At 40.7% G+C, this 25155-nt stretch overlaps 2 protein-coding genes across 5 annotated transcripts in view; one reads left to right on the forward strand and one right to left on the reverse strand.

The window, feature by feature from the left end:
- Window positions 1-6743, reverse strand: part of tmem131 (transmembrane protein 131) — a 36609-nt gene extending 29866 nt beyond the window's left edge. Inside the window, exons 1-3 of the mRNA XM_061780120.1 lie at window positions 6401-6743; window positions 2057-2118; window positions 1752-1789 (exon numbers count right to left, since the gene is read on the reverse strand). Coding sequence (XP_061636104.1) covers window positions 1752-1789; window positions 2057-2118; window positions 6401-6536 — 236 coding nt within the window. The 5' untranslated portion in view covers window positions 6537-6743. The remainder of the gene's footprint in view (window positions 1-1751; window positions 1790-2056; window positions 2119-6400) is intronic.
- Window positions 6744-12742: 5999 nt separating this feature from the next.
- LOC133481136 (cyclic nucleotide-gated channel cone photoreceptor subunit alpha-like) lies at window positions 12743-25082 on the forward strand. Of its 4 annotated transcripts, none has more exons than XM_061780150.1 (9): window positions 12745-13056; window positions 20102-20226; window positions 21013-21084; window positions 21190-21366; window positions 21448-21507; window positions 22055-22195; window positions 22305-22406; window positions 22490-22596; window positions 23129-25082. In XM_061780150.1, the coding sequence occupies exons 1-9, from the start codon at window positions 12994-12996 to the stop codon at window positions 24523-24525; spliced, it is 2244 nt and encodes a 747-aa protein (XP_061636134.1). In that variant the 5' UTR covers window positions 12745-12993; the 3' UTR covers window positions 24526-25082. The 4 variants fall into 4 exon arrangements, with proteins under 4 accessions (XP_061636136.1, XP_061636137.1, XP_061636134.1 ...); XM_061780151.1 differs by having other exon boundaries at window positions 12746-13056; window positions 21235-21366; XM_061780152.1 differs by lacking the exons at window positions 21448-21507; window positions 22055-22195 and having other exon boundaries at window positions 12743-13056.
- The last annotated feature ends 73 nt before the right edge of the window (window positions 25083-25155 follow it).

The following is a 25155-nucleotide window of genomic DNA, read 5'->3' on the forward strand; positions in this document are numbered from 1 at the left end:
AAGCAAAAATATAGACCGATATAACTTTGACAGGGAACGTCTTGAGTAGTAAAGAACACAGCCCAGCTGTTTTGTTTTGTTGCATTTCTGTGTCATAGTTGCAAATGTGTTCTTAAAGTCAGTAGAAACCACATGGAGAAGCGTTGAAGTTGAGCGAGAAAAGGATTTTATACATCACACTTGATGCTGGCTTTGACACCAATGCGCATCTAATTATGTGATTGTGACAAGCCACGTGAGGGTTCTGTGAAAAGGGCACTTTTCTACTGAAGCTTAACTTTGTTTTTTGCTAAATCTGTGGGCCTAATGATTTCTATGATAATAGAAACAACACATTGCCATCCATGCAAGTTCACAGCTTGCCTAGCTTCGCCTAGTTTTACACGCGTGTACCCCACTTAGTAAAAAATAAAGGAAAAGGCCATAATCTTGGAATTGTACCTTTATCCCTATCTGCTTATTCCAATTCTCTCCTTGAGCTAGTAATTGCATACTGTTTCGCATAAACAGCCATGGACAACACCCCCCCCCCAACAGAGCATTCAAGGCCAAAACAGCACAGGGAAAGAGAAAAAAATAAAATAAAATCTGTCCTTGACATTTATATAATGATATTTTGTCCGAATATGTTGCAGGTTTTTGCGTTAAGCTGCTAACAAATATGCAACATCCATCCATTTTCTGAGCCGCTTCTCCTCAGTAGGGTCGCGGGCGTGCTGGAGCCTATCCCAGCTATCATCGGGCAGGAGGCGGGGTACACCCTGAACTGGTTGCCAGCCAATCGCAGAAATATGCAACATCCTTTACTGTGTCTGCAGCCAATGTTGACAACTGTCTTCCTACCTCAGGGCACACCCGCAGCGCATGAGGTAATGATTAACAATCTCACTGTGAGGGAGTCTCTTCTGCTTCTAGGAGACTACGAAACAAAAATGAAAATACCTTTTCCCTCTCCCACAGTGAGGGGGAGCGGTCACGAGATAACCCTTTAATGGATTGGAACGTTCCGTGCAAACAGTCAAGGCTCCTCGCTCGCAGCAGAGACAAAACACACAGTGAGCGTTGAGATGGACGCTCCGATACAAAAATCCTGCGTCAATTTTTTCAGCTGGAACTGTATTTAATGAGCTCAAATCTGGCTGGAAAATCCCAACTTCAAAATGAGAGAGGCGGGGGACACCCTGAACTGGTCACCAAACAATCGCAGGGCACAAATAGACAATCATTTACACTCACATTCACACCTCTCTCTCTTTTTGGAATGTGGGAGGAAACCGGAGTACCGGGAGAAAACCCACATTAAGGGACAGGGAGAACATGCAAACTCCACACAGACACACACACACACACACGACGTCTAAACTGTGAGGCGGATGAGCTAACAAGTCGGGCACCGTGTCGCCGTTGTAAATTCTATTTGTGTTTATTCTGATTCTTTGGCGTATCGCTGAAGTTTGCAAATTAGGTTCAACTCTGAAAAATATCCTTTGGTGAATTCTTCTCCAATTCCAACAGGAACATCCTTGGAAAAGGTAATACAAGAATACAGCAAAACCAATAAACCACCTCTTGCAGAGAAAAATATAACCCCAATGGCGGGGGTGATAAAAAACAGGAGGGCGTACAATGCAACGGTTATTAGGTCATTGCCATGGTTAGATCCTGTACTAAATACTTGCTCACCAGTAGTAGAGCACAATAAGTGTCCACAACATTAGGTACTGAACATGACAGGTGGAACATTTACATACCTTTGTTGATATAGACCAAAATTGATGTCGGACTCAGCCTGCGAAAAGAAAAACAAGTGGGTGCAGTCAGTTCAATGTAATCAATGAAATGACACTTGTATAGTACATTATTTTATGTTCGTCATTGTATGGAACAAACACGGACTGTGAATTCACCCTCCATTCAAAGAGTTATGTTACTTGTGGACAAACCCTGCCACGTGGATCTCAAATTGAAGGTGTCGCCTAGTGGTTAACACGCCTGACTCAGTCAGGATCTGGGTTCGACTCTGTCTTATTTACTGTATTAAATGGCCATTACTTACCGATATAACACCTCCATCACCAAAATGTAGCACTTCTAATATTGTGTCACACTGAACGAACGCTGTGAAAGACAAAATTAAATAAATAAATAAATACATAAAAACAGCACATCAGCATTGCAGATGAAAAGGACACCTCATATCTTGTAAGAGTTCCAAACGCTGAGACAAGATCATGTACTGTTATTTAGCTTTGATGCGGAACAGAAAGCAGTTGGGACCCTCGCTGGATTCACACAGCCCCAAATATTTAAAAAGGTGCTTTCTGCTGGCAGCTCCCACCCAAACATTGTCCCTATTCTTCTTAAAAAGGAAAGGTTACAAGCAAAAGTGAAAGCTTGACCGTACGAGCGGGTGGTTTCCCACAAATGCCACTACATTGGTTTTAATCTATTTCAGTTTTGCGTGCTGGTGTGGTTTATTTATTGGGTCCGGGGAGAACGACGACGACGCATTACTATCGCTGGCTGCAAATCCTCGATTATAGCGAGTCTGACACTGCTGAAAAGTGAACGAATCAGGGTTCCCCTAAAACAGGCTGAGATGAACTGGTGTACAGACAAACCGTTTGAGACTTTTATTTTTGTCTTAATTTTCCTACTATTTTTTTCCCCATGTATTTTTAGCCTAATATTTTTAGATTTTCTTCTTACCATGCTGCTTTGGTTTTCATTAGATTGTGTAGATTAGAATGTTCTTACTCCACCGACACCTAGAGGACATAAGCCAACGACTGTCCCGCAAAAGCACTTCAAGCGTTTGACTTGACGGGAGTGGGAATTCAAAAGCAATACTTTGTACATGCTGGTATTTTCAGATCAGGGCTCCGCGTAATTACTTTGACAGACAGCGCCAACGTTTGACTCTGGCGTCGTTCCTCAGTGAAGCGCAGATAAACGGGGAGACCGCTAGGGATTTGAGAGGCTTTTCGCCCGCATCACCCGACACCGCCGAAATCGGATCACGCGTCGCCGTTTGCGTCCAACAAAAGCACAACGCGGTTATTACCATCGGAGGCAAACGGATACATTAAATCAAGTCGCGAAAGCGAGAGCGCGAACCGTCAATTTAAGCGGCTTAGCGAAGCCGAAAATAATCCGCCTGTACAAACATATCACAGCTCCATTAGCTTATGAGAAACAGATATCTCTTGCGCTGCAGTGAATGTGTTTCAGCATGTTTTGGCTAACGCAAGGCTAGAATGAGACATTTGCTTGCTCATTGTCAGTTTGTTACTGCGCAAGACAAAAAGGATCAGTACATTACAATACAAGCTAGTTGAGTCACACTAATTGAGCCATAAAAGTTACATACCGGTAGTTGGCCATTAAGTTTATTACGTCATTTTGATAGTAAATCTGATTATGTTCGAAGTCTAATGACATAGAAGTTGATGATGAAGCATGAGTCATAATAAAAAAATTCCCAGGAAAAATGTTTGAGGGAGTTTGAGATAAAACCAGGCTAACTTTTGCAAACTTGAATCAAAAGTCAAAACAGTGGAACCTCTGAACTTAAGTAGTGTGATGCGGAATCCAACCAGAAACCTAAGTAAAGATACGAACGTGTAAAGTCACACAAAACTTGAGTTTGTGACATTAGTGAGGCTATTTTTGTCTACAGTCACACAAAACTTAGATTTTGGGACATTAACAAGAGTACATTTTATAAACCTCAACAGCCATCAAACACATTGGAATTTAGCATTTCCGCTAGGCTCTACACCATCAGGATTTTTGGGGCCGATCACAGAGTTTAAAAAAACGATAACCAATCCTATCACAAGATGGAGCAATCTGTCTATTTAAATGAATTGCTCATTTACTATATTTTCTTGTGTACTGTATATTGAGTATCTTCACTAAGTATTCTCTAGTCAGGTCATGTATTCTAATCAGTCAGGTCAAACCAACATTACAACATGACAGTTCATAACGGGTCCTAACTCACTGCAATTAATTAAATGACTTCACACACACACACCAAAACTTTAGAGCATGATTTGACAGAAAGCCAGCATGTTTACATACAACTGTTACTGCTAGCACTAGCTTGCTAGGCTACATAACGTTTTGTTGCTTGCTTGCGAGCCGTATCGTATTAAAAGTACGTGAACATACCTCAAGCAATCCTTAAAAGAACGTCCCTCTCCCGAACATCGGTGACCACCACACGTTTCCCCATTTTGTTCTTTTTTTTGACCAACACGATACACGCGCGATCCATTGCTGTTGTTGTCGCCATGGCAACAAGTGTATCCGGTCACGTTTTGAGTTGATAAGATAAAGCCCAGTGATCGTAAAAGACGGGGTACGGTGGTATCGGAATGCAAGATTTTATTGCAGTAGTCTGACATAGTAGAATCGTGAAAGACCAAATTTGTCTTGTAGTCTAATCCAGGCATTACGTCACTGACATGTTTTTTTTTTTTTTTTTAAATAACTTTATTGGGGGTCAGATATTTAGAGTACAACGTCAAAGATGTGCAACAAGGCTAAAAATAAACTAGTTTTTGGCCTCAAATATACTGTACACAATGGCGACGCGGAGTAAATGTCTTCTGCGGAGCCGATCAATGATCGCTGAATTATGATATTAAAGCCGATGAGCCGATCAGAAATTAAATGCTAATTATTGGCCGATACCGATCAGATCGGTATAAAGTCTAATTTCCACTGTTTGAAGACAATATATCTTGCCAATGTTGCTTGTGGTGGATGTCTTGCTAGTTCTGTAGATTACAATGACAAACTGTTTCTCAAGACAAAAGAAAGTTTTACAGGCATCCTGAAACAGATTGTCTTTGACCTTGGCGATTTCTACAAATATGGAAGATTAGAGGTTTCTTAAAACTTGAGATTATCAGTTTTTACGATGATGATCACGTCAATTTGTGGACGTTGTCTTTGTTGTGATTTAGAAAGGAACTGTCTTGACATTTAACAGAGCAGAAGGACGACTGATGCAAAGTGAAGCCAAAGGGCAATCAAGCAGTGGCGGCCGTTATCGCTTTGGAAAATTCCAAATGTTGACTGGTAAAAAGAAAACTTTGACAAGGAACAAAAACAGACATTTTATCTGAGATTGCTTCTAAAACCTAAAGCAACAGAGCTTAACCAGCATCCCGAAACAAATTATGTTAGATTTAGTGGTTTGTTTGAATGTGTCAAGAAAAAATACATTGCATGTTTGTAAACTTTGTCTCGGTTGTATGACGATGACATTGTTTCTAAAGCCGAACAAATCGGAAGGCGACTGGCTTCCAGAAAATCCTGTTCGACTTGAGCGCTTCATTCAATTTTCAAATCAACACTTTGCAAATGTTTATTGGAAGATGACATATTGTTTCCGAAACAAAGCAAATGGGCGGTTGACCAGCGCCACGAAACGGATTGACTTCAGTGGTTTTTTGGGACGTGTAAAACAAAATACATTGATTTGTCGACGTTTTGGGATTTTTGTCCTTTTAATGACAAATTATTTCTGTGTCTCCCAGTAACGGATTGTGTTTGACTTTAGCAGTTTCCTTAAACTTGTATAACAACACACTTTGCAAATGTTGATTTGTGAATTTGAGATTGCTGCAGTTTTACAATGACACATTTTTGTTTATTTTCAAAGCCAAACCAATCAAACGTCTCTGGTTCCTATTGATCATGACAAGCCGCAATTTGTTGTCATCTTGGGATTTAGGAAAGCAACCGTCGTTGACATTTAACCGTGTGCTAATTTACAGCGAAACCATAAACTCACACTTTCAGACAACAGCAGCCACATAAAGGCAGGAAAAATCCGAGAGATCCAAATGTAGTGAAACAGACGATTTCTTTGACTGTGCACGTGCACTTATCTAGTCTTGCTGAAAAACTATTTTTTTTTTTAATTTAAAAAAAACCACAACGTCACTCTCAGTCCTCCTGTGTTTAGTTTGCTCTTAAACAAACGTATCATGAGAGCCGCAAGGGGTCGTTCGCCCCCGTGGACCACCATGACCTGACACCCGAGCCGGGCGTAGAAAATGACAGCACGGCTGTCTTCTTGTCATTTACGCCCAGCAAAGTACGCCGAGCCGGGCCACGTTGACAAAACTTTAACCCGGGCCACCTGACTTCCCCTGGAGGTAGCTCCCCGACGCTAACCAGCCCGAGCTTTGCTGACGTCACCACGGGTCACAGCCAGGCGACTTAACGAACGTCATTCCGTCACCAGAAAAGTGAAAAAGTTAGCTTATGACGTCTACACACAAAAAAGAAACAGCTCCAATTCATATGCTCAAAACGCACACGGAAGTTACGCTAGTTACACTCGAGCGTCGCTACCATTCTCCTCCTCGCCGATACAAACCTTCTTTATTCGCCCTCGCCGTGTGGCTAAAAGCAATAAATAATATCCTCAAGAGTCCGAGACACGGCAGAGTTCTCCTGCGCGAAAAATGGCGAGAACAAGTCCGCCGGGCTCGCTCCTCCTGGCCCGCAGCCATCCCCCTCCAACCGGTAGCCGAGAACAGCTCTTCTCCTCCGCGCTTCTCGTTCACTACAGGTGGGACAACCGCGCGAGAGTGAGGTCCAGCCAGGGGTAAGTTCCTCGGACTCGGTCAACCATTGCCGTCGTCGTCGCCGCGGTACGAGCTGCTGACTCGAAAGTGGACGTACATTAGCCTCTCCTCTGTGACAACAGGGGCTTTCTTCTTCTACTGCACGGATGACGTCTCAAAGACGTTGACGGTGACATAAACAGCTCGGTGCTGCCCCCTGCAGGTCCGGAGAGAGGGGCCTCAAGGGGCGTGCGTGTGCAAACGTTGAGTCAGGTACAACATGGACAGACACGGCATTCTCGTTTCTATGGCAACTGCATTCATGTGCTGGGCAGGACTCGAACAACAACGACAACAAAGGTTAAAACAAACTAAATCAAATGAATAAATATAAACGCCACTCTAAAGCAAAGGCAGGAATGTAATAAAAACGTGTAAAATAGTTTATTTTAATTAAGTCCCATTGTTTAATTTTACGGTTTGAAGGTAATATTTAGCGAACCAATTATTTCATAAAATAAAAAAAAATCTTTATTGTATTATTTTGTCATTTATTAATATAGTAACCATTTATTTGCTAGTTTAAATGAATTTTTAAAAATCGACTACAAATACAAGTATAGAATAGTTGATTTTGATAATAAAATAATGTCATTGTTTAATGTTACTGTTAAAAATAATTCGAATAAAAATATAGGTATTATTTTTTTTTATTATTTATTAATTGTATTTGTTATCATAAGTAAATTAACCAATTTAATAATATAAAAGAATAAAAAACAAATAAATACATAAAATATTTTCATAATGAAATACAATTCGTTTTTATTGTTTAGTTTTGATATTAAAAATAGTTTACCAATCATTTAAAAGGAGTCAAAACTAAATGTTGCATTGTGTTCTTTCTCATGTGTCAACTAAATAAAGTAATCAATTATTTAAGATCTAAATGAAGAATCGTGTAACTGAAAATCTATTAAAAATTAATGAATACATATACATCATGGAAATTTTTTTTGAAATTAATTTGTTAAAGAAAAATTCAATCCATTCTCAGTTTGAGATGTCATTTATGATTAATTATATTTTCTTTTATTGACAATAAATGAACTGAGAAGCGGCACGATGAACTAGTAGTTAGTGCATCTGCCTCACAGTTCTGAGGTTGGTAGTTTGAATCCGGGCTCTTCCTGTGTGGACTTTGCATGTTCTCCCTCGTGCTTGCCTAAGAGTAATTCTAATTACTTATAGGCTATAATGCTTATGTATTTAATATTTGCAACATAAATTAAATAATCATGAATATTTGTTTATTTTGAGCTCGTGTGCACATTGGAGCGGTAGTGATACAAAAAAGGGTTTTTATTCCGAGAATAACAGAAAAAAAAATAAAAAGAAATAGTGATGTATGATGATGAAAAATTCTTTGAACACTGAATTATAAAATGAATTGAAAATGTCATTTTAAAATTGAAAAAATCAAAATCAAAACTGCTGTGCCTCACAGGATGATCCGATCGTTAATCTGTAAATACAGTATATTTGCCATTACGTATATATTTTTTCCTACCGTACATCCAAGACAATTTATGAGCATATAATACAATACGACAAATAATAAAATGAAGAAAGTGATTTACATCTTGTAATATACTCCAATAATTGCTTAGGGCTTTGAAATAATGATTTTCCTTTCGCATTATAATTTTCCGAACATCAGATTTCATTCGACAATGCAGGCGTACCTAATGAGATGTCTGTTACGTCCTACAAAAGTACCAGTCATATCTATATTTTTAACATGTTCTCACTTGTTTTTCCTTTTATGCTCTGCAATATCTAGAGCGACCTCGAATGAGCGTCTTGACATGACATCGTGCTCCGAAAATGTCCGAAACAAGTGAAGAAAAGATGGATTTTCCAAACACATGAGTGTATGTACGAGTGGAAAGCGGCTGACGTGCTTTTAAAACAACAGATTAGTGGTCACTGATCTAAATGCTAAAAAGAAAATGAAACTACAGTCGTGGTTCAATATTTATGAATTGATAGTGCGTGTCTTATCTCAGTGTGTATTTGATACGTGCTCATAATATAGCCCGCATGAAACACATTGTAGGAAACCTCTATTTTTGAAATCAAATAAACTGTTGGGGGACTATGAAACCGTGTAAAAATAATAATAATAAAATAAAATGATCTACTAAATAGGAAATCACAAATTCTGAACCACCGGCGCCAAGTTACGTGTGAAATCGATACGGAAGGCTGCTGATTAGTCTTCCTTGTTTTTGACAATTTGGAGGATGAGGCTAATGTAGTTTGCATTGACAACCAATTCCCATAATGGCCGTTGAAAAAAAAAAAAAAAAAAAAAAGCAGGAAAGTTCTCCAATTGCAGCAAGGTGGTGTCATGTCATTAGGTCCAATGAAAGCAGCTCTCAAGGTGTCCTGTAGAGGGCAGAGTTGCGATAAAATCGCCAGTCCTGAATTCTACATAGTCCAAAATAAAAACAAAATTAAAAATCAATATTCCATAGGGTGTAATATATATATATATATATATATATATATATATATATATATATATATATATATATATTATACCCATTGGTGTCCCAAAGGAATTGGGGACGATGCCTTGCTCAAGAGCAACGCCTGCAAGGAGAATAACAACTCTTATATATAAAAAAAAACATCTAATAAAATATAATTTCAAATGCACATTATATATATATAAAACACAATAATCCAAAGATTATTAATCAGATTTGAGAGATATTAATAGTAATACAAGTACCCTATGGCAATGGTTTTCAACAAAAATGTTGGTTTATGTTGTGAACTACGAATGTAAATTAGCTTTCTGCTAAATATGGAATACATCTTTGATATTGATCACACGCAAACGGGAAAACAAACAAACAGCTGAATTACTGAATATTTCAAACTATTATCAATACGTTTTAAATGATTTTTAATAATTAGATATTGTTAATGTAATATTTACGACTGCTTCTATTATTACGACGTGGCTGTTATATGGAATTTCCTCAACGGTACAATTCAGCCTGGAAAACTATTTATATACAAAGTGTTTTTTTCTCGTACTCAAGGTCTCCGGTCGAAAAACACAGATAACAAAGCTCTTGAGGGGTTGCCGTAGAAACCATTTGTATGCATTCTGTGTATGCGCAACAATCATCTCCATCCACGGTCCACCTCACCAGCACGACAAAATGGCAAACACACTATATAGCGGATGGGGAGTCATTGTGAATACAGCCTGTAACACCCGTGGTGTTCATACTCGGCATCCATCTTAGAGTACACCCGAATGTTCCCTGGATCGTCATGAATTGTAGCGTTTGGCTTATGTCGCCATCACTGTTCTCTGGCCTCCCCCACACTTTCATTTCCACGCTGAAGTAGCCTGATTACACATCCTTGACTGACTGGCTGCATCTTGACCCCCCTCCCGCAGTGATTGGAAGTATTCATGGTCATGATCAGGACTTGACTGCCTTTGGCATCCATATTGGGTGGCCCTTCTGCCGATCGGGAGCATCCGCCATGTAGGACGTTGTACACTCTGTATACCATGTCATAATGTTTGTAAACAATAGGCGCCGAGGCACTTCGGGTGAACGAAAATTGAGTGGCCACCGCTGAGCTGAACGAAAACGACGGCAAAACCTGTTGTGTTTGTCCGGCAGGTATAACCCGCAAAGTTAAAAATCGAAATAAATCCTAGCGGATCAACCTGTGGGTGAGAAGGATAAATCGAGTCGATATTGTACCGTAAATAGTTGTACAGAGAAGAGCGCAAGATTGCATAGGAGCTTTTGAGAAGGTGATCGCATCACTTCATCATATTTTAGCCACAAGTAATGCGTCATCCGTACTATATTAGCTAGCTCACTTAGCAGTATTCGATATTAGCCTGAAATAATCTTGACGGCTTTAGTTTTGTTGTTGTTGCGCTTCATTACAAACTCATTAAATGCGTTTGTTTGCGTGCCATTGTCGGACAGCTGATGGTCCAAACAAAAGGGACGTAGGCTGTGATTGACTTGGAAATGCACCGGGCACGGGACGGACCTGGGGGGGTGCGCCATTGTCGTCGTAGCACATCGAGAACGCGGTAATGAGCGCGCGGTACGACGAGAAAAGAGGCTTTGAATGGATCTTTATGCACCTGGATGCTAGCCTAAAACTAAGGAGGTTTGGAGAGGGGAGGGGGGCAATGGGTCACCGCAGCAGTTGAAATGAGATTAGCCACGCTGCTTCATCAATATAATGACCCCCTCCAGATTTAACCATTTATTTGTCCGTGATTGGTCATAATAATAATGATGATGATGGTATTAGGAAAGTAGGATTGCCAGGCCTTCGCTCGCTGCTCGTTTGCTCGTTGCCTTCGCTTGTGTCTTCAGTAAGTGAAAAACAAACAATTGGGGTTGACCTTCAAATCAAATCAAGACCTTTTGAAGGCAAAGAAATGGAATAGTCAGTCTCCTGATTTCAATCCAATAGAGCATGTTTTGAAGACAAAAGCGAAAGGCAACAAGGTGCACAAACAAGCAGCAAGTCAAGATAATGTTGCACTATGGCCAACCTGATCTCAACTTAATAGAGTATGATTTTCACTAACCGAAGATACAATTGAAGGCAACAAGACCAGCGAAACGTAAAGGCTTCTACAGGTAGGAAAACTGTGAATTTGGTGATGTGTGTGAACCTCAATCACTCATTGACGTCAAAATGAGTCTTTTATCCAAAATAAATTGGACAAAAGAGGTGAAAATGTTGAGCAAAAATTGCCATGAGAGGGCATTAAGGGGCTGTTAATAGCTTCTCCACTCTAAACCCGGATTAGCGGTGCGGCTCCATTTATTGCCAAGGGATTTCTCTTCTAACCCCAGGGGAGTGATGCGTTGCTGGGCGGGGCCACAATATGCTAATGAGCTGCCCACGATGACAAGCGGTCGACTGGGACAGAATGACCAGAGATGCTCAAATGTGCGACGTTACGAAAATGAAATCAAAAAATGGCAAGAGGAAATGGTGTCGTCTTACGAGAAGTTGTGACGTGACAATAAAACCCTAAATTTCAGGAGAATAACGTCAAAAGACTACAAGAAAAAAAATCTGATTGCATGAGAATAAAACGCTAAAGACTGCGAGATTAAATTCTTAATTCTACGAGAAGATTTCATTTAGGATTAGCATTCAAGAGACTAAAATTGTAATGTTACAGGAAAAAGTTAACAATTACAAAAATATTACGATTATTAAGCCATTTTATGAGAACTGTTGAAAGATTATGAGAAAAAGTCAAAACTTTTAAATGAGGAGAATAAAATCGTAACATTGCAAGAAAAAGGCAAAGGTTGCTATTATTATCGTGAGACTAAAATTGTAATGTCGTAATAAAAGTATTCAAAGTATCAAGTCATTTAATGAGAATCATGTAACGTGAAAAAACGAATCAACGATGAGAATAAAAAGAAAAATATTGTGAGAAAAAAAATAAGTTATCATTTTAGAAGCATGAAGTCGTTCCTTTTCCGAGGAAAAAAGGCAAAACTTGACATGAGTTCAGCGCAATAGTCCAAACATTTGTCAAATCTAGCAATATTCCCTGCAAAATGATCAAATAACTTTGACTTATGCTAACACGCGGATGCACTGGCATCCAAGTTAACGCACGACTTACGTACCTTCGGAATCTTTCAGCACTTTTTTGGAAGCTCACTTTCTGGTCCGGGATGTTTTTGCTGGAGAATCTTGGCGACGGGAGTTTTGGCACAGTGTTGCGCTGACGTATAACGGGAAAAAAAAAAAAAAAAAAGTGTTAAAAAGGACGCAAGACACGCCTTTTCTCTATTCATTTCAGCTCTCAGCGTTAACTTGAAAATGACAAAAAAAATGGATTGAGCTCACTCTAGTTGTCAGTTGCTCAAATAAAAACAGGACAGGAAAAAAACAAAACTGGAAAATTCAATAGTGAAAAAAACACAATTCAGTTCTACATAGTTCTCAGTCTTTGCACGTTTTCAGCAAACATCTTCTTACATGACATTTAATTAGAAACAAATCCTTGAATTCACTTTACCTTTTGTTCTCTTTTTTTTTCCCCAGCGTGGTCCTAATCATCTCGTACACTGGATGGAGGGCTCCTCCCCTCTTTTCGGCTGATCTGGGATCTGCCGGCTGAGCCTCTCTTCTCTTCATCCTCATCCTCATCCTCATCCTCATGCCGCTCAGTCCCTCGTCCGGCAGCGACCGTGTCCAGACGGCGCGGACGCTCGTAGTCGGAGGAGCGAGCCATGGGGAAATATTTGTTGGTCTAATATTTGCCGTACATGTGAGGTGAAGAGGGTGGTCCGAAGAAAGATGGATGCGTGCGGTGGTGGTCCCGGAGAAGTCTCTTCTTGCGTGGTGGACTTACACGCGTGACCAGGTAGGTGCCACACATATACATATATATAAATATACATATATATATATATGTATATAAGTAAGTCATTCTCACAAATATGAGTAATTTAAAAAAAAATAAAAAATTTAATTTTTCTCCCAAATAAATTGTAGTTTTAAATACAGTGGACATCAGTAAATAAATAACCCCCCCCCCCAAAAAAAATGAATAAAAAATAATGATGATAAAATGACATTGAATATTCACAAGTTGAAGTGGCTTTTTTTTTTTTCCTCTTACAAAAGAAAATGTATTGTTGACTGGTCTACCGTCTACAACAATATTGGCAAAGCACATTTTTAAATTGGTACATTAAAAACAACATTAAATCTAACTCCATTTCGAATTAAGAATTATTAAAACATTACATAATATTCTTAGATTTTAAAAATGTTTATGATTATTATTTTACAAAATATATTGATTACGTAAAAATAAAACAAAACAAATTTGAAAATAATTGTTTAATGAATACATTAAACTTTTTTCCATTTTGTGCATTTTTTTTGTACAAAATAAAATCTTTTGTTTACTGGATTAATTCATTATGCAGTATTAGCAAATCTACTCTGGTAATCGGTACATTCAAAACAACAACATAACAATCTATCAGTAAAAAAAAAAAGAACAAAAATACATTGACTACTCTTAAATTTAGTTTTTTTTTATTTGTAATATTCACTCAACTGGCATGTAAACAGAAAATACTTCAATTGATTTTTAAATACTGCGACTAAAGAATTACGAAAACAAAATACATAAAATATCATACACAAGAGACCTTTTTTAATGTATTTGTTAACCGCACTACGTCAGCATTCCATTTAAAAAAAAAAAAAAAAAACTAAATTTAAAAATATAATGATGGAAATCATTTTAAAATCTCGTCTTCATTTGGAGAAAATGTCACGTTTTTAGTGTGTATTAGCAAAGTTGCTCTTTAAATACCATGCACACAATACTATTTCAGTATTTCAATTTTACATTACACATTGCATTTTAATCATATCTATGCATTATAAAAATGAATTACTCACGGAGCTTCACAAAGAAATGTACATTTTATGGCAAACTCTCATTAGTCTTGGCTTGGCTTCATATTTTAGACAACAGCAGAGGGAGTTAATACAAATCAGCCTTTTATATTTTGTTTTATATTTAGTCCCATCAAGCTTTTAAACGAGCATTTCATATCATTTCGCGGGGCATATTGTCTTGTTCCTGGCCGAGTTGAGGTTGTCCCGATAAATAGAAAGCCTCAAGCCTCTTAGCACTGCTGCTAATCTCCCGCAAACCAAATAAGAGCCTTATTTATATTAACAGATCATTCTGTCAACCATAATGCTAACAGTAATTCTGCACTTCAGCGTGTTTCGTTACTGGACACATTCAATGGTGGGAAGTCACAAAGTACAAATACTTCGTCAAAGTACTTGAGTAGATTTTTCCGGTTGCGGTACTTTGAATATTTGTTATATTATATATTATTATTATTATTATTATAATACATTTCGCAGAGCTAAAGGAACATTTTGTCTTAATAGGATTCAAGTCGAGCTAGCTCTTAAATAACAGCATGCGACATGCCACATGATGGGGTTTTTTTTTTCTTCTTCTTCTCATTACAATCGCAAAAGTGTCTGTTTGTACTTTTGCCACCTGTGTTTTACAAAGTGAATATAAAAAGTCTACACACCCCTGTTCAAATTCCAGGTTTTTGTCAAATGAAAACAAAATTCCACTGAGACAAATCGATCATCACAAATCGTCACCGTTGTGACCGTCAAGTCATTTTATTATTTCATGTTTGGGTTTTCTTCGATAGGTGATGTAAAAATAAACAACTGGGATAATGCGGTTGCAAAAGTGTGCGCACCCTCTGATAATGTGATGACTGATGATCAGAATCACAATGCGGTCGGTGGCTGTGTTCAGAATTAACCAATCGCGTTCAAAATCATGTTAAATGGGAGTCAGTGCTCACCTGCCGCTTGCTCCCGCACATGTGGGACAATGAGATATGAAGCCATGAAACTAAGGTTGAACTGTGGGTTGAAATTGTTTATCTTTACAGACCCCCAATGAACTTGGCACGTTAAAATGTAAAATGTAAATAAAAACACACTACAATGATTTTCATTTGAATACACAATATACAAAGACAAGATATTTCATCTTCAAAGTGATGAACAGTGTAGTTTTGGGGGGAACTATTCCCTCATTTTGAATTGGATCCCTGCAACACATTCCAAAAAAAGCTGAAACAGGCAACAAAAGGCTGAGAAAGTGAAGGGATGCTCCAAAAATAAATGCCTGTTTGGAACATTCCACAGGCGTACCTGTTAATTGGAAACAGGTGAATGTCATGATTGGGTATAAAAGGAGCAACCGCAAAAGGCTCAGTTCACGAGCAAGGATTGGGTGACGTTCACCACTTTGTGAACATGTGCGTGAGCAAATAGTCCAACAATTTAAGAACAATGTTTCTCGATGTGCAGTTGCAAGGAATTTAGAGATGTCATCATCTACGGTCCATAATATCATCAAAAGGTTCAGAGAATGTGAAGAAATTTCTGCATGTGAGCGGAACACCCGTGACCTCCGATCCCTCAGGCGGCATTACATTCAAAACCGACATCGTCGTATAAAGGATATTGCCACGTGGGCTGAGGAACACTTAAGAAAACCATTTTCAGTTAACACAGTTCGTCGCTGCATCTTCAAATGCAAGTTAGTTACTTACTAGTTACTTTGGGAACTCATGGGCCAAAGAGGAAAAGGACCATCCAGATTGTTATCAGCACGAAGTTGAAAAGCCAGCATCTGTGATGGTATGGGGCTGTGTTAGTGCCCGTGGCATGGCTAACTTGTACACATGCAAAGGCACCACTAACGCTGAAAGGTATACATAGGTTTTGGACCAAAATATGCTGCCATCCAAGCAATGTCTTTTTCAGGGTTGTCCCTGCTTATTTGAGCAAGCCACATTCTGCAAGTGTTACAACAGCGTGGCTTCGTAGTAAAAGCGTGCAAATACTAGACTGGCCTGCCAGCACTCCAGACCTGTCTCCCATTGAAGATGTGTGAAAGCGCATAATAAGGTGCAAAATACAACAAAAGAGACCCCGGACTGTTGAAGTTGAAAAAAATGCGAAAGAATTCCACCTACAAAGCTTTAATTTAGTGTCCTCGGTTCGCTAACGTTTTACTGAGTGTAGTTACAGTAAAAGGAAAGGGGATGTAACACAGTGGGAAACATGTCCTTTTCCCAGCTTTCTTGGAATGTGTTGCAGGTATCAAATTCATAATGAGTGACTGTTTGCAAAAAAAAAAAAAAAAAAAAGTTAATCAGTTTGAACCTTAAATATTTTTTCTTTGTAGAAGTGTTTTTAATTTCTGTAATTTCTTGTGTATAATGTGCATTTTTTTTACCCCCAAAATTGCCAAAAGTCAATAGTGCGCCTTATACATCGGTATGGGGGGAAATGAAAAAAACTTTCACATTTTATAAATGTATGGCGCCATCTAGAGGTTATGAAAAAGCTGTACTTTCATTCCAATGTGCCACCGCCCCCTAGAGGTTATGAAAAAGTTGTACACTTTCATTCTCGTATGCCACCTAGAGGTTATGAAAAAGGTGTAGCCTACATTCCACATTTCCAATATGACAGTGGTACTGCATATGTGTACAGTTGTGCTCATAAGTTTACATACCCAGGCAGAATATATATGTATTAAATACGACTGATGACTGAACAACAACCATCATTAAATTTATTTATGGTTATGTTTTGTTTAAAGATAATGTTTTTTTCTGAAATGCTTGACAGTTGAATTTTAATCCCATTAAAATAAAGTTAAATGTGTTTCGCCTGGTCCTTCATGTTTTCTTTAAATAATTCTACACATTTTACAAATTCTGCCTGGGTAATCAAACACATGAGCACAACTGTGTGTTCTCTCATTTACAAAATAATAATAAGGCTGTGAATCTCAAAATAAGAGCGTGTAAAAAAAAAAAAAAGAAAGTATTATGTGTTCAAATAAAGTGCTTAACTTCAGAATAATTATTTGAGAAAACTAACAAAATACAGATAATACGTCATGTTTTGATCATATGGGTAGAAACAAAATCATGCATTGTAAAAAAAAAAAAAAAAATGCATGATACATAAGGAGAAGGGTTTTCCAGGATTTTGAGTCAACTTTGGGGGTGCGCATTATACACGAGAAATTACGGTAAATATAGTTTGAAAAGGATTTGGCAATCATCATATATTGTTTTATTTACGTTTTACACAACGTCCCAACTGAGTTGGAATTGGGGTTTGTATATCACAACAACCTGGCATTTGAACAGAGACGTGTAGACTTTTTATATCTACTATCTGTAAAAAGCTTAAAAAAATGTTAACTTTTTAATCCGATTACATTCACACAATATATCACCAACATTTTTACCGGAGAAATACAGGTATGTAGTCAAAATATAATGATCCTATCATCACATTGTAGCAAGCTTTTGTTGACACGGGCGATGATGTAATGCTTTCCAGTTTACCTTTAGCCGTACTGGCTAAAGGTAAACTTCTGTCAGTGTCGTTTAATGTGGTGGGGGTGAAGTGTGCTGGTTAACTCCCCGGCATTAGCGCTAATCTACACGTGCCTGCACGTGTTACAACCCCAGACATGAGCGAGTGAGACAAAATATTTGCAAAGATGACCAAAAAAAAAACTGAAATCAGTGAGTCAAATTTTTGCAAGACAACAGCAAAAAAAAAAAATAATAATAAAAAATTAAACATTAAATGTTGACAATCAGAGACGTACTTTGACCAATTCAAACTCAATCAAGAATATATATATATTTTTAAAAGTACTCTTTTTTTTAAAAATCATCTTTAAACGTTTCTTTTTTTAGCGGCACGGTGGACGACTGGTCATCACATCTGCCTCACCGTTCAAATCCCCGGTCCCGCCCGTGTGGAGTTTGCATGTTCTCCCCGAGCCTGCGTGGGCCTTCTCCGGTCACTCCGCTTTCCTCCCACATCCCAAAAACATGCGCGGTAGCTTGATTGAAGACTCTAAATTGCCCTTCACAGTGAAAAGTGATTATACTACAATCAATTCTTCACATCTTGTACTTAAAAGTCGTTATTATGCAACAATAGTCATAATTTTACAAGTAGAAAAGTCGCGATCGTAGGAGGGTAATTGTAACGTGACAAGAAATTGTCATTTTACAAGAAACAAATCACCAAACTATAAAAAGAACTGTCAACAACAAGTCATCCACAACAGTCTGTGTACGCTGCGATAACTAGCATAACTACGGGTTGATTGCATGATAATCTGGGCAACCCGATATCCTGATTTCCAGGTTTGGTCGTGTTATGTTTGCAATGCAAGCGCGGGTCGACAGCAGAGGGGGATCATTAATAATTCATTCCACAAACGCAATATTAATCAGAGTACTGTGTTGAGACTACTGGGGGCACATGAAACATTCTTGCCCCCCAATTTTTTCGGTTCCTTCCTCTTTAAGCAACAGATAATTGAACAGAAACTGTGGCACAAAGCATGTAAAAAAAAAAAAAATAATGTAAATTGTAAAGTAAGAACAAAATCAGCCCCTGACACCGATTTCACTGATGAGATTGGAAGAATATGTCTATCATAAGCGGACACATGAAAAAGTAACCCATCGAGTACGCATTCCTGAAATTGAACAGGAAGTGTGCCACATTGGCTTGAAGCAGCCATTTTGGTATCCAGGGATTTTTTTACATTTTTTTATTTCTGCAACTCTCTGTGTTGTCGAGCAATTACCGCAATGGTCACAATTAGTAGTTAACGAAGGTCTTTTTTACAAGAAACGCTCCAGACTGCGCCTCCTCAGAAGTGAAGAAAGCAGCCCTTAACTGTGTGTTCCCAAAAATGTCTGAAGCCCGCCATATATGCGCACGGCCATGCCGCCAGCAGGGCCAGCGCAGACCCGTAAGCAGGGCTGACCGTTCACACACACAGAGAGCGCCCTTATCCTGTTTAGTGGTAAGGACATAAGGAGGGTGTATTTTTAGCGGCTGTATATATTTACCCAGTCACACAGTGGAACAAGTGTTCACGCCGGCTCCGTAGATTTTGGAAACAAGCACGATGACAATTCTCCGAAAGTCACTGGAACGTTGAAAAGATCAGCCCCAAACGCCAGTTGTAGCGAGTGACGCAAAACTGGGGGGGATGTCGATCATAGCAGGACGCACAAAAAAGTCTCAAGGACCCGTGCCTGAAATCGATCAGGAAGTTGGCCTTTTTGGTTTCAAGCAACAATTTCTGACCCATACCTTGTCGTGAAAAAGTAGAAACAAATTATAATCAGCCCTAGACACCAAGCTGGACCCATGCCCAAAATATAACAGGACGTTGGCTAGTTCGGCAAAATCCCGAGCTCGTATTTTGACTAACCCAACTAAGGAATTTGCCAAATGAGCCCAAATAGGAAGCAGTACCCGAGACAGATTGGCAAAGCTTTGTTTTGCTTACGCCAAGCAATGCAGGCAGAAACGTTAGAAAAAATAAAATAAAATGAGGCCCTGAAACCGGTTTCACAGATGGACAGATAATTGAACATGTCCGCTGTAACACGACGACAAAAAAAAAACATGCATGAAACAGGTCAGCCGTTTTGGTTTGAATCAGTCATGTCTCACGCTGTAGCGTACACGGAAAGTTAGACAAAGATTTGCTCGACACCAGTTTCACGATCCCTAACATGAAATTGGGTAGCTACTGTATGGCTTTCATAACAAGACGCACGAAAAAGTTACATTGAACAGGAAGTTGGCCTTTTTGTCATTTTGTCCTCGTATTTTGGTGAATCCGACGATTTGCCTAAGCGTGCTCAAATTTGAAGCAGGCATTAGACTGAACGTGTACCAAAAGAAGTGTTCAGTCTTTTTCTGAAATTGAGTCCAAAAATGACAACTTGGTAGCGTCCCCCTCTTATGTTGTGTTTGTTTCTTCTCAGGCCAGCAGTGCCCGACACAACAGCATGGCGAAGGTCAGCAGCGAAATCTCCTATTCCACCAGATGCCGCTTGTCCAGTCACACGTCCGACGAGGAGCTGGCTGTCATCGAAAATGGAGACAGCAGGTTCGTTGGTTCGGACGGTCGTTAGCCGTGTCCCCATTGACGGGTGCGACCATCCAGACTATCAATCATCTTTCAAATGTGCTCGTCTTTCCTGTTTATGTGAGGACACGTACCACATCCACACGTTTGGCTTTTGCGGCCAAGACTCTTGAAATTTGGAAAAGTCTTTAAGAAGGCCCACACATGTGCGGTATGTTTGGGCCTTATACTCACTCATTCGAACAAAATCTAACAAATCCAGACCTTGAAAATGTTATAGCCACCTTAGCATAGTGAAGTAAGGGTAAAAACGAGACGCAACCAGGAACTATCCCAAGTACAGTTCCCATTTGACATGATTTTCTGAAGTTCATCTGACAGTTCCTGTCAAGGTTCCTCCAAATGTTTGATTCTGTAGACTGCATTGTCCGGTCATCCAAACCGTCTACCTCTTAAAATGGGAGATAGTTTTAATTGGTAAAAGTCAGCAATATTTTAATGGTTGGTAGTTCTCCAGACATCTATACCCCAGTGTTTAATTTTGTGGGTCCTAAAAAATTGTAAGGTTAAGAATGTGACGCAACTAGGAAATCTCCCAAGTTGACATGCCTTGCAGAGGTTCCGTTGAAGGTTCCTGTAAAAGTTCCTTGGAAGGTTGCGATCTGTAGACTACGTCACCTGTTTTGGTCCCACGGCTAAGTGACGGTCTGTGACAGACAGGCACAGCCCGAGAGTGGAAAAACATTTCGATCATGACCTTTGATGTTGGTAGTTTCTGGCTCAAGTTCTTCGGACGGTGTCTTGCAGTCACAATTCCGAGAGGGCGCTGTCGTCTAAGTCCAACAGAACTCTCTTTACTGGTCCAGGAGCAATGGCCAGGTAAACATCCATATTAGTGACTTTCCCTTGTGATTTACCACTACCTATATCACTAGCCTAGACGGGTGTCATGTCGTTGTCTCCGCTCTCTCTGACCATGTCTAGGCTCTCTTACTTCTTCCACATGCTGCGCAACTGGGCCTTCAACAGGATGAACCCTGAGGTACCGGCGAGGCACGACTCCTTCCTGGAGCGCTTCCGAGGCCCTGAGCTCAAAGAGGTCTGCAGACGCGAGAGCGACACCCAGTCCGTGGGCCGCAACGGCACAATGCACAGAAAGAAGTGAGTAGTAGCGGTGCTGATTTGAATAAAGTCTGCCATGAAACAAGGGGCTTGACTGCACTGTGTTGTTTATTTCCAAAGTCTTGGAAGTAACTGGCCGCTAGCTACCTACAACATGAATAACTGCAACAACACAGACGAGTAAGTGTGTAGACTTGGTAGAAAACTGGGTAGTACTCTGGACAGACAGCCTGGCTGGTAGTGACATACTTTCCGTTCCCAATGTAGTCTTGTTTTTTCTCCCTCGTCTTGGCGGTTTGTTGTGTTACATCCAACCAAAGCTTCAGTTTCAAGAAGAATCTCTTCATTACATACGTTTAGTTTGGATTTGCTGGAGGGGTATGATCTGCACCAATCCTACCAAGATAGTTCTCCAGACCTCCACCAGATCCTCCCCACTTGATATAGTCCGGAATCCCCATGGTAATATCTCATAGTCCTACCGTAGACTGTCCCTTTTGCGCCGATTAGCAGCCGGGCCGCGTGAGCCTTAGTAAAATGCAAGCGATAAAAGAGAAGATTAAAAAAAAAAAAAAAAAAAAGACCAAGCCTATCACGATAGTCACAGACATCCACCGGACCTTCCCCGCTTGTTGTTGTCTGGTATTCCTCTTGTTGTCCCTCATAGACCTAGACGCCCCTTTTGCCCCAATTAAGAGAATTAAAAGCCCAAGCTTGTGACCCTTAGCAAAAAGGAAGACAAGAAAGAGGAGATAAAAAAAAATGAGAAGGACGATAAGAAGGATGAGAAGAAAGACGAGAAGCAGGATGAGAAAAAAGATGAGAAGAAGGATGACAAAAAGGATGAGAAAAAGAAAGAGGAGCCCCCGTAAGTACTGTGCCAAAGACGCCCGACTGATTTCATTGCAGGAACATCCGTCGGATTCCGACATTCTCCGACAAGACCCCAATGAAAGTTCTTTTATTCTGTAATCTAGGAAGGAGGTTTGGATCATGGACCCGGCTTTAGACATGTACTACCGGTGGCTCACGGTCATCGCTGGCCCGGTGTTTTACAATCTGATAATGATTGTTACCAGGTATTATTAGTATTTTTTTTTTAGTATAATATTTGAAGTGAAATTGCCTGCAAGTCTTTAAACGTTTTCACCTGGTCTACCAGGGCCTGCTTCAATGAACTTCAGGACCGCTTCACTAAACTTTGGCTCTTCTTGGACTACACCGCAGACTTCATCTACTACACAGACACGTTTGTCAGGTCAAGAACAGGTGAGTTTCTTGGCCAGGTGTCCACCTTGCAGCCCCGTTAACCGTCGATGCTTTACAGGCGGAACTTCTTCGCCTACTCGCTGGTCGTCTGTAGTGTGCATTCGCTTAGCTCTTGGGGCTTTGTGCAGTCAGATAATTAAGTGTGTGGCGATGTCAGCAACAATTGATCTCAATAACAAAGGAGTGTGGGCAGTGTGTCTCGGCTGTTAAACTTCACAGCCTAATCTCGGCTTCCTGCTACCAGCCTCCACACTGGCCACCTCAGCCGGTGTCTGACATGGTGTCTGAAGAGACCAGAGTGTGACGTTTAACACCTGAGAGTCTCCGGTGTGAAACGTCTCACACTCTGGCCTGTGGCCCCTTACACACTGGCCATCTAAAGCCACGTGCAGGGTACCTATACGGGATGAAGGGTTGAACTCGACCCAGGAATTTGCAGTCTTAGCACTGCACAAAAGCAATACTGTTATTGTGTGAGTTTATCAGCAAATAATGGAGGATGGCGAACTTTAACCTTGTGTCTGCTCCCCAGGCTACCTGGAGCAAGGCCTGCTGGTGAAGGATGCTACGAAGCTGAGAGCCAAATACAGGACCACGTCGCAGTTCAAATATGACATGATTTCCATGATCCCCACTGATTTGCTCTTCCTGAAATATGGATTCAACAACCCCGAGTTCCGCTTCAACCGCCTCTGCAAGATCTCCAGGCTATTCGAGTTCTTCGAGAGGACCGAGACCAGGACCAGCTTCCCCAACATGTTTCGCATCAGCAATCTCGTGCTATACATCCTGATCATCATCCACTGGAACGCCTGCATCTTCTTCGCCATTTCCAAGACCATCGGTTTCGGCTCAGACACTTGGGTATACCCTAATATCAGTCACCCGGAGTATGGACGCTTGGCCAGGAAGTACATCTACTCCCTCTACTGGTCCACGCTGACCCTCACCACCATCGGGGAGACACCTCCGCCGGTGAAAGATGTGGAGTACCTCTTCGTCATCGCTGATTTCCTCACCGGTGTGCTCATCTTCGCCAGTATTGTCGGTAATGTGGGCGCCATGATCTCCAACATGAACGCCTCCCGTGCTGAATTCCAGGCCAAGATCGACTCCATTAAGCAGTACATGCAGTTCCGTAAGGTCACCAAAGAGCTGGAGGCACGGGTGATCAAGTGGTTCGACTACCTGTGGACGGAGAAGAAGACCTGCGACGAGAAGGAGGTTCTGAAGAACCTGCCGGACAAGCTCAAGGCCGAGATCGCCATCAACGTCCATCTTGACACGCTGAAGAAAGTGCGCATCTTCCAGGACTGCGAGGCGGGACTCCTTATCGAGCTGGTGCTCAAGCTGGAGCCTCAAGTCTTCAGCCCCGGGGACTACATCTGCAAGAAAGGTGACATCGGCCGGGAGATGTACATCATCAAGGAGGGCAAGCTGGCGGTGGTAGCAGACGACGGCGTCACGCAGTTCGTGGTCCTCAGTGATGGTGCATACTTCGGAGAGATTAGCATCCTCGGTATCAAGGGCAGCAAGGCTGGGAACCGAAGAACCGCCAACATCCGAAGCGTGGGCTACTCGGACCTCTTCGCCCTCTCCAAGGACGACCTGATGGAGGCACTCACAGAGTACCCAGACGCTAAGAAGGCCCTGGAGGAGAAGGGCAAGGCCATCCTGATGAAGGACAACCTGATTGACGAGGCGGTGGCCAACGCCGGAGCCGACCCCAAGGACCTGGAAGAGAAGCTGACCAGGCTGCAGGACAATTTGTATGCCATGCAGACCAAGTTCGCTCAGCTCATGGCCGAGTTCACCTCCAGCCAGACGCGCATGAAGCAACGCGTCAGCCAAATGGAGGCCCAGGTGAAGGCCGTCAAACCCGAGGACCTGTCGGAAGTGGTGGCCGACAAGGAGAAGAAGGTTCAGTGAAGAAAGACTTTCGAGGGAGTGAAGAACTTTCCCACTTCTCTTTATACATCTGCCCAATTGTGTACAGAGAATCTCTGTGAATGCCATGAATAGCAAGAAGTATTTGACGCGCTTACAAAAAGGTTTGTAATTGCCTGGTTAACTTGTGAGATACTCGGTTATGCAGGTCACGGTGGTCACTGTATGCACGTCCAGCTTAAAGATCACCCGGACCATTTTGAAGGTCCCTCGGCGTCGAGCTTTTTCTTTCTTTCTTTCTCTTTTTTTCCCACAGTGTGAATATGCCGTGACGCGCTGCCTCTCACGGGTCAATTCGGATACTACGTCACGTTATGTCTTTTATTATGCGAGAAAAAACAAAATAAATCACCTTTGTCCCTTCATAGGCTACTGCAGGTTGAGCAAGTCCAAACAACCCCAACAATGCCCCCGCAGTAAAGTCATCTTTGTTACTGTACATATGTATGTATCAAATATTTATGCACATTACGTTAAGATGTCTCACTGTATTTGTCTGCATGGTCATTTTGTAGATAAAAATAAAACATTACAACATGTTTCTTGCAATATTTTTGCCAGTTTCCCTTGGCAACATGCAATTTTGTAGGCCTTTTTATTATAGCTACAGAT

This window comes from Phyllopteryx taeniolatus, chromosome 7 (assembly GCF_024500385.1).
Source record: "Phyllopteryx taeniolatus isolate TA_2022b chromosome 7, UOR_Ptae_1.2, whole genome shotgun sequence".
Taxonomy (NCBI): domain Eukaryota; kingdom Metazoa; phylum Chordata; class Actinopteri; order Syngnathiformes; family Syngnathidae; genus Phyllopteryx; species Phyllopteryx taeniolatus.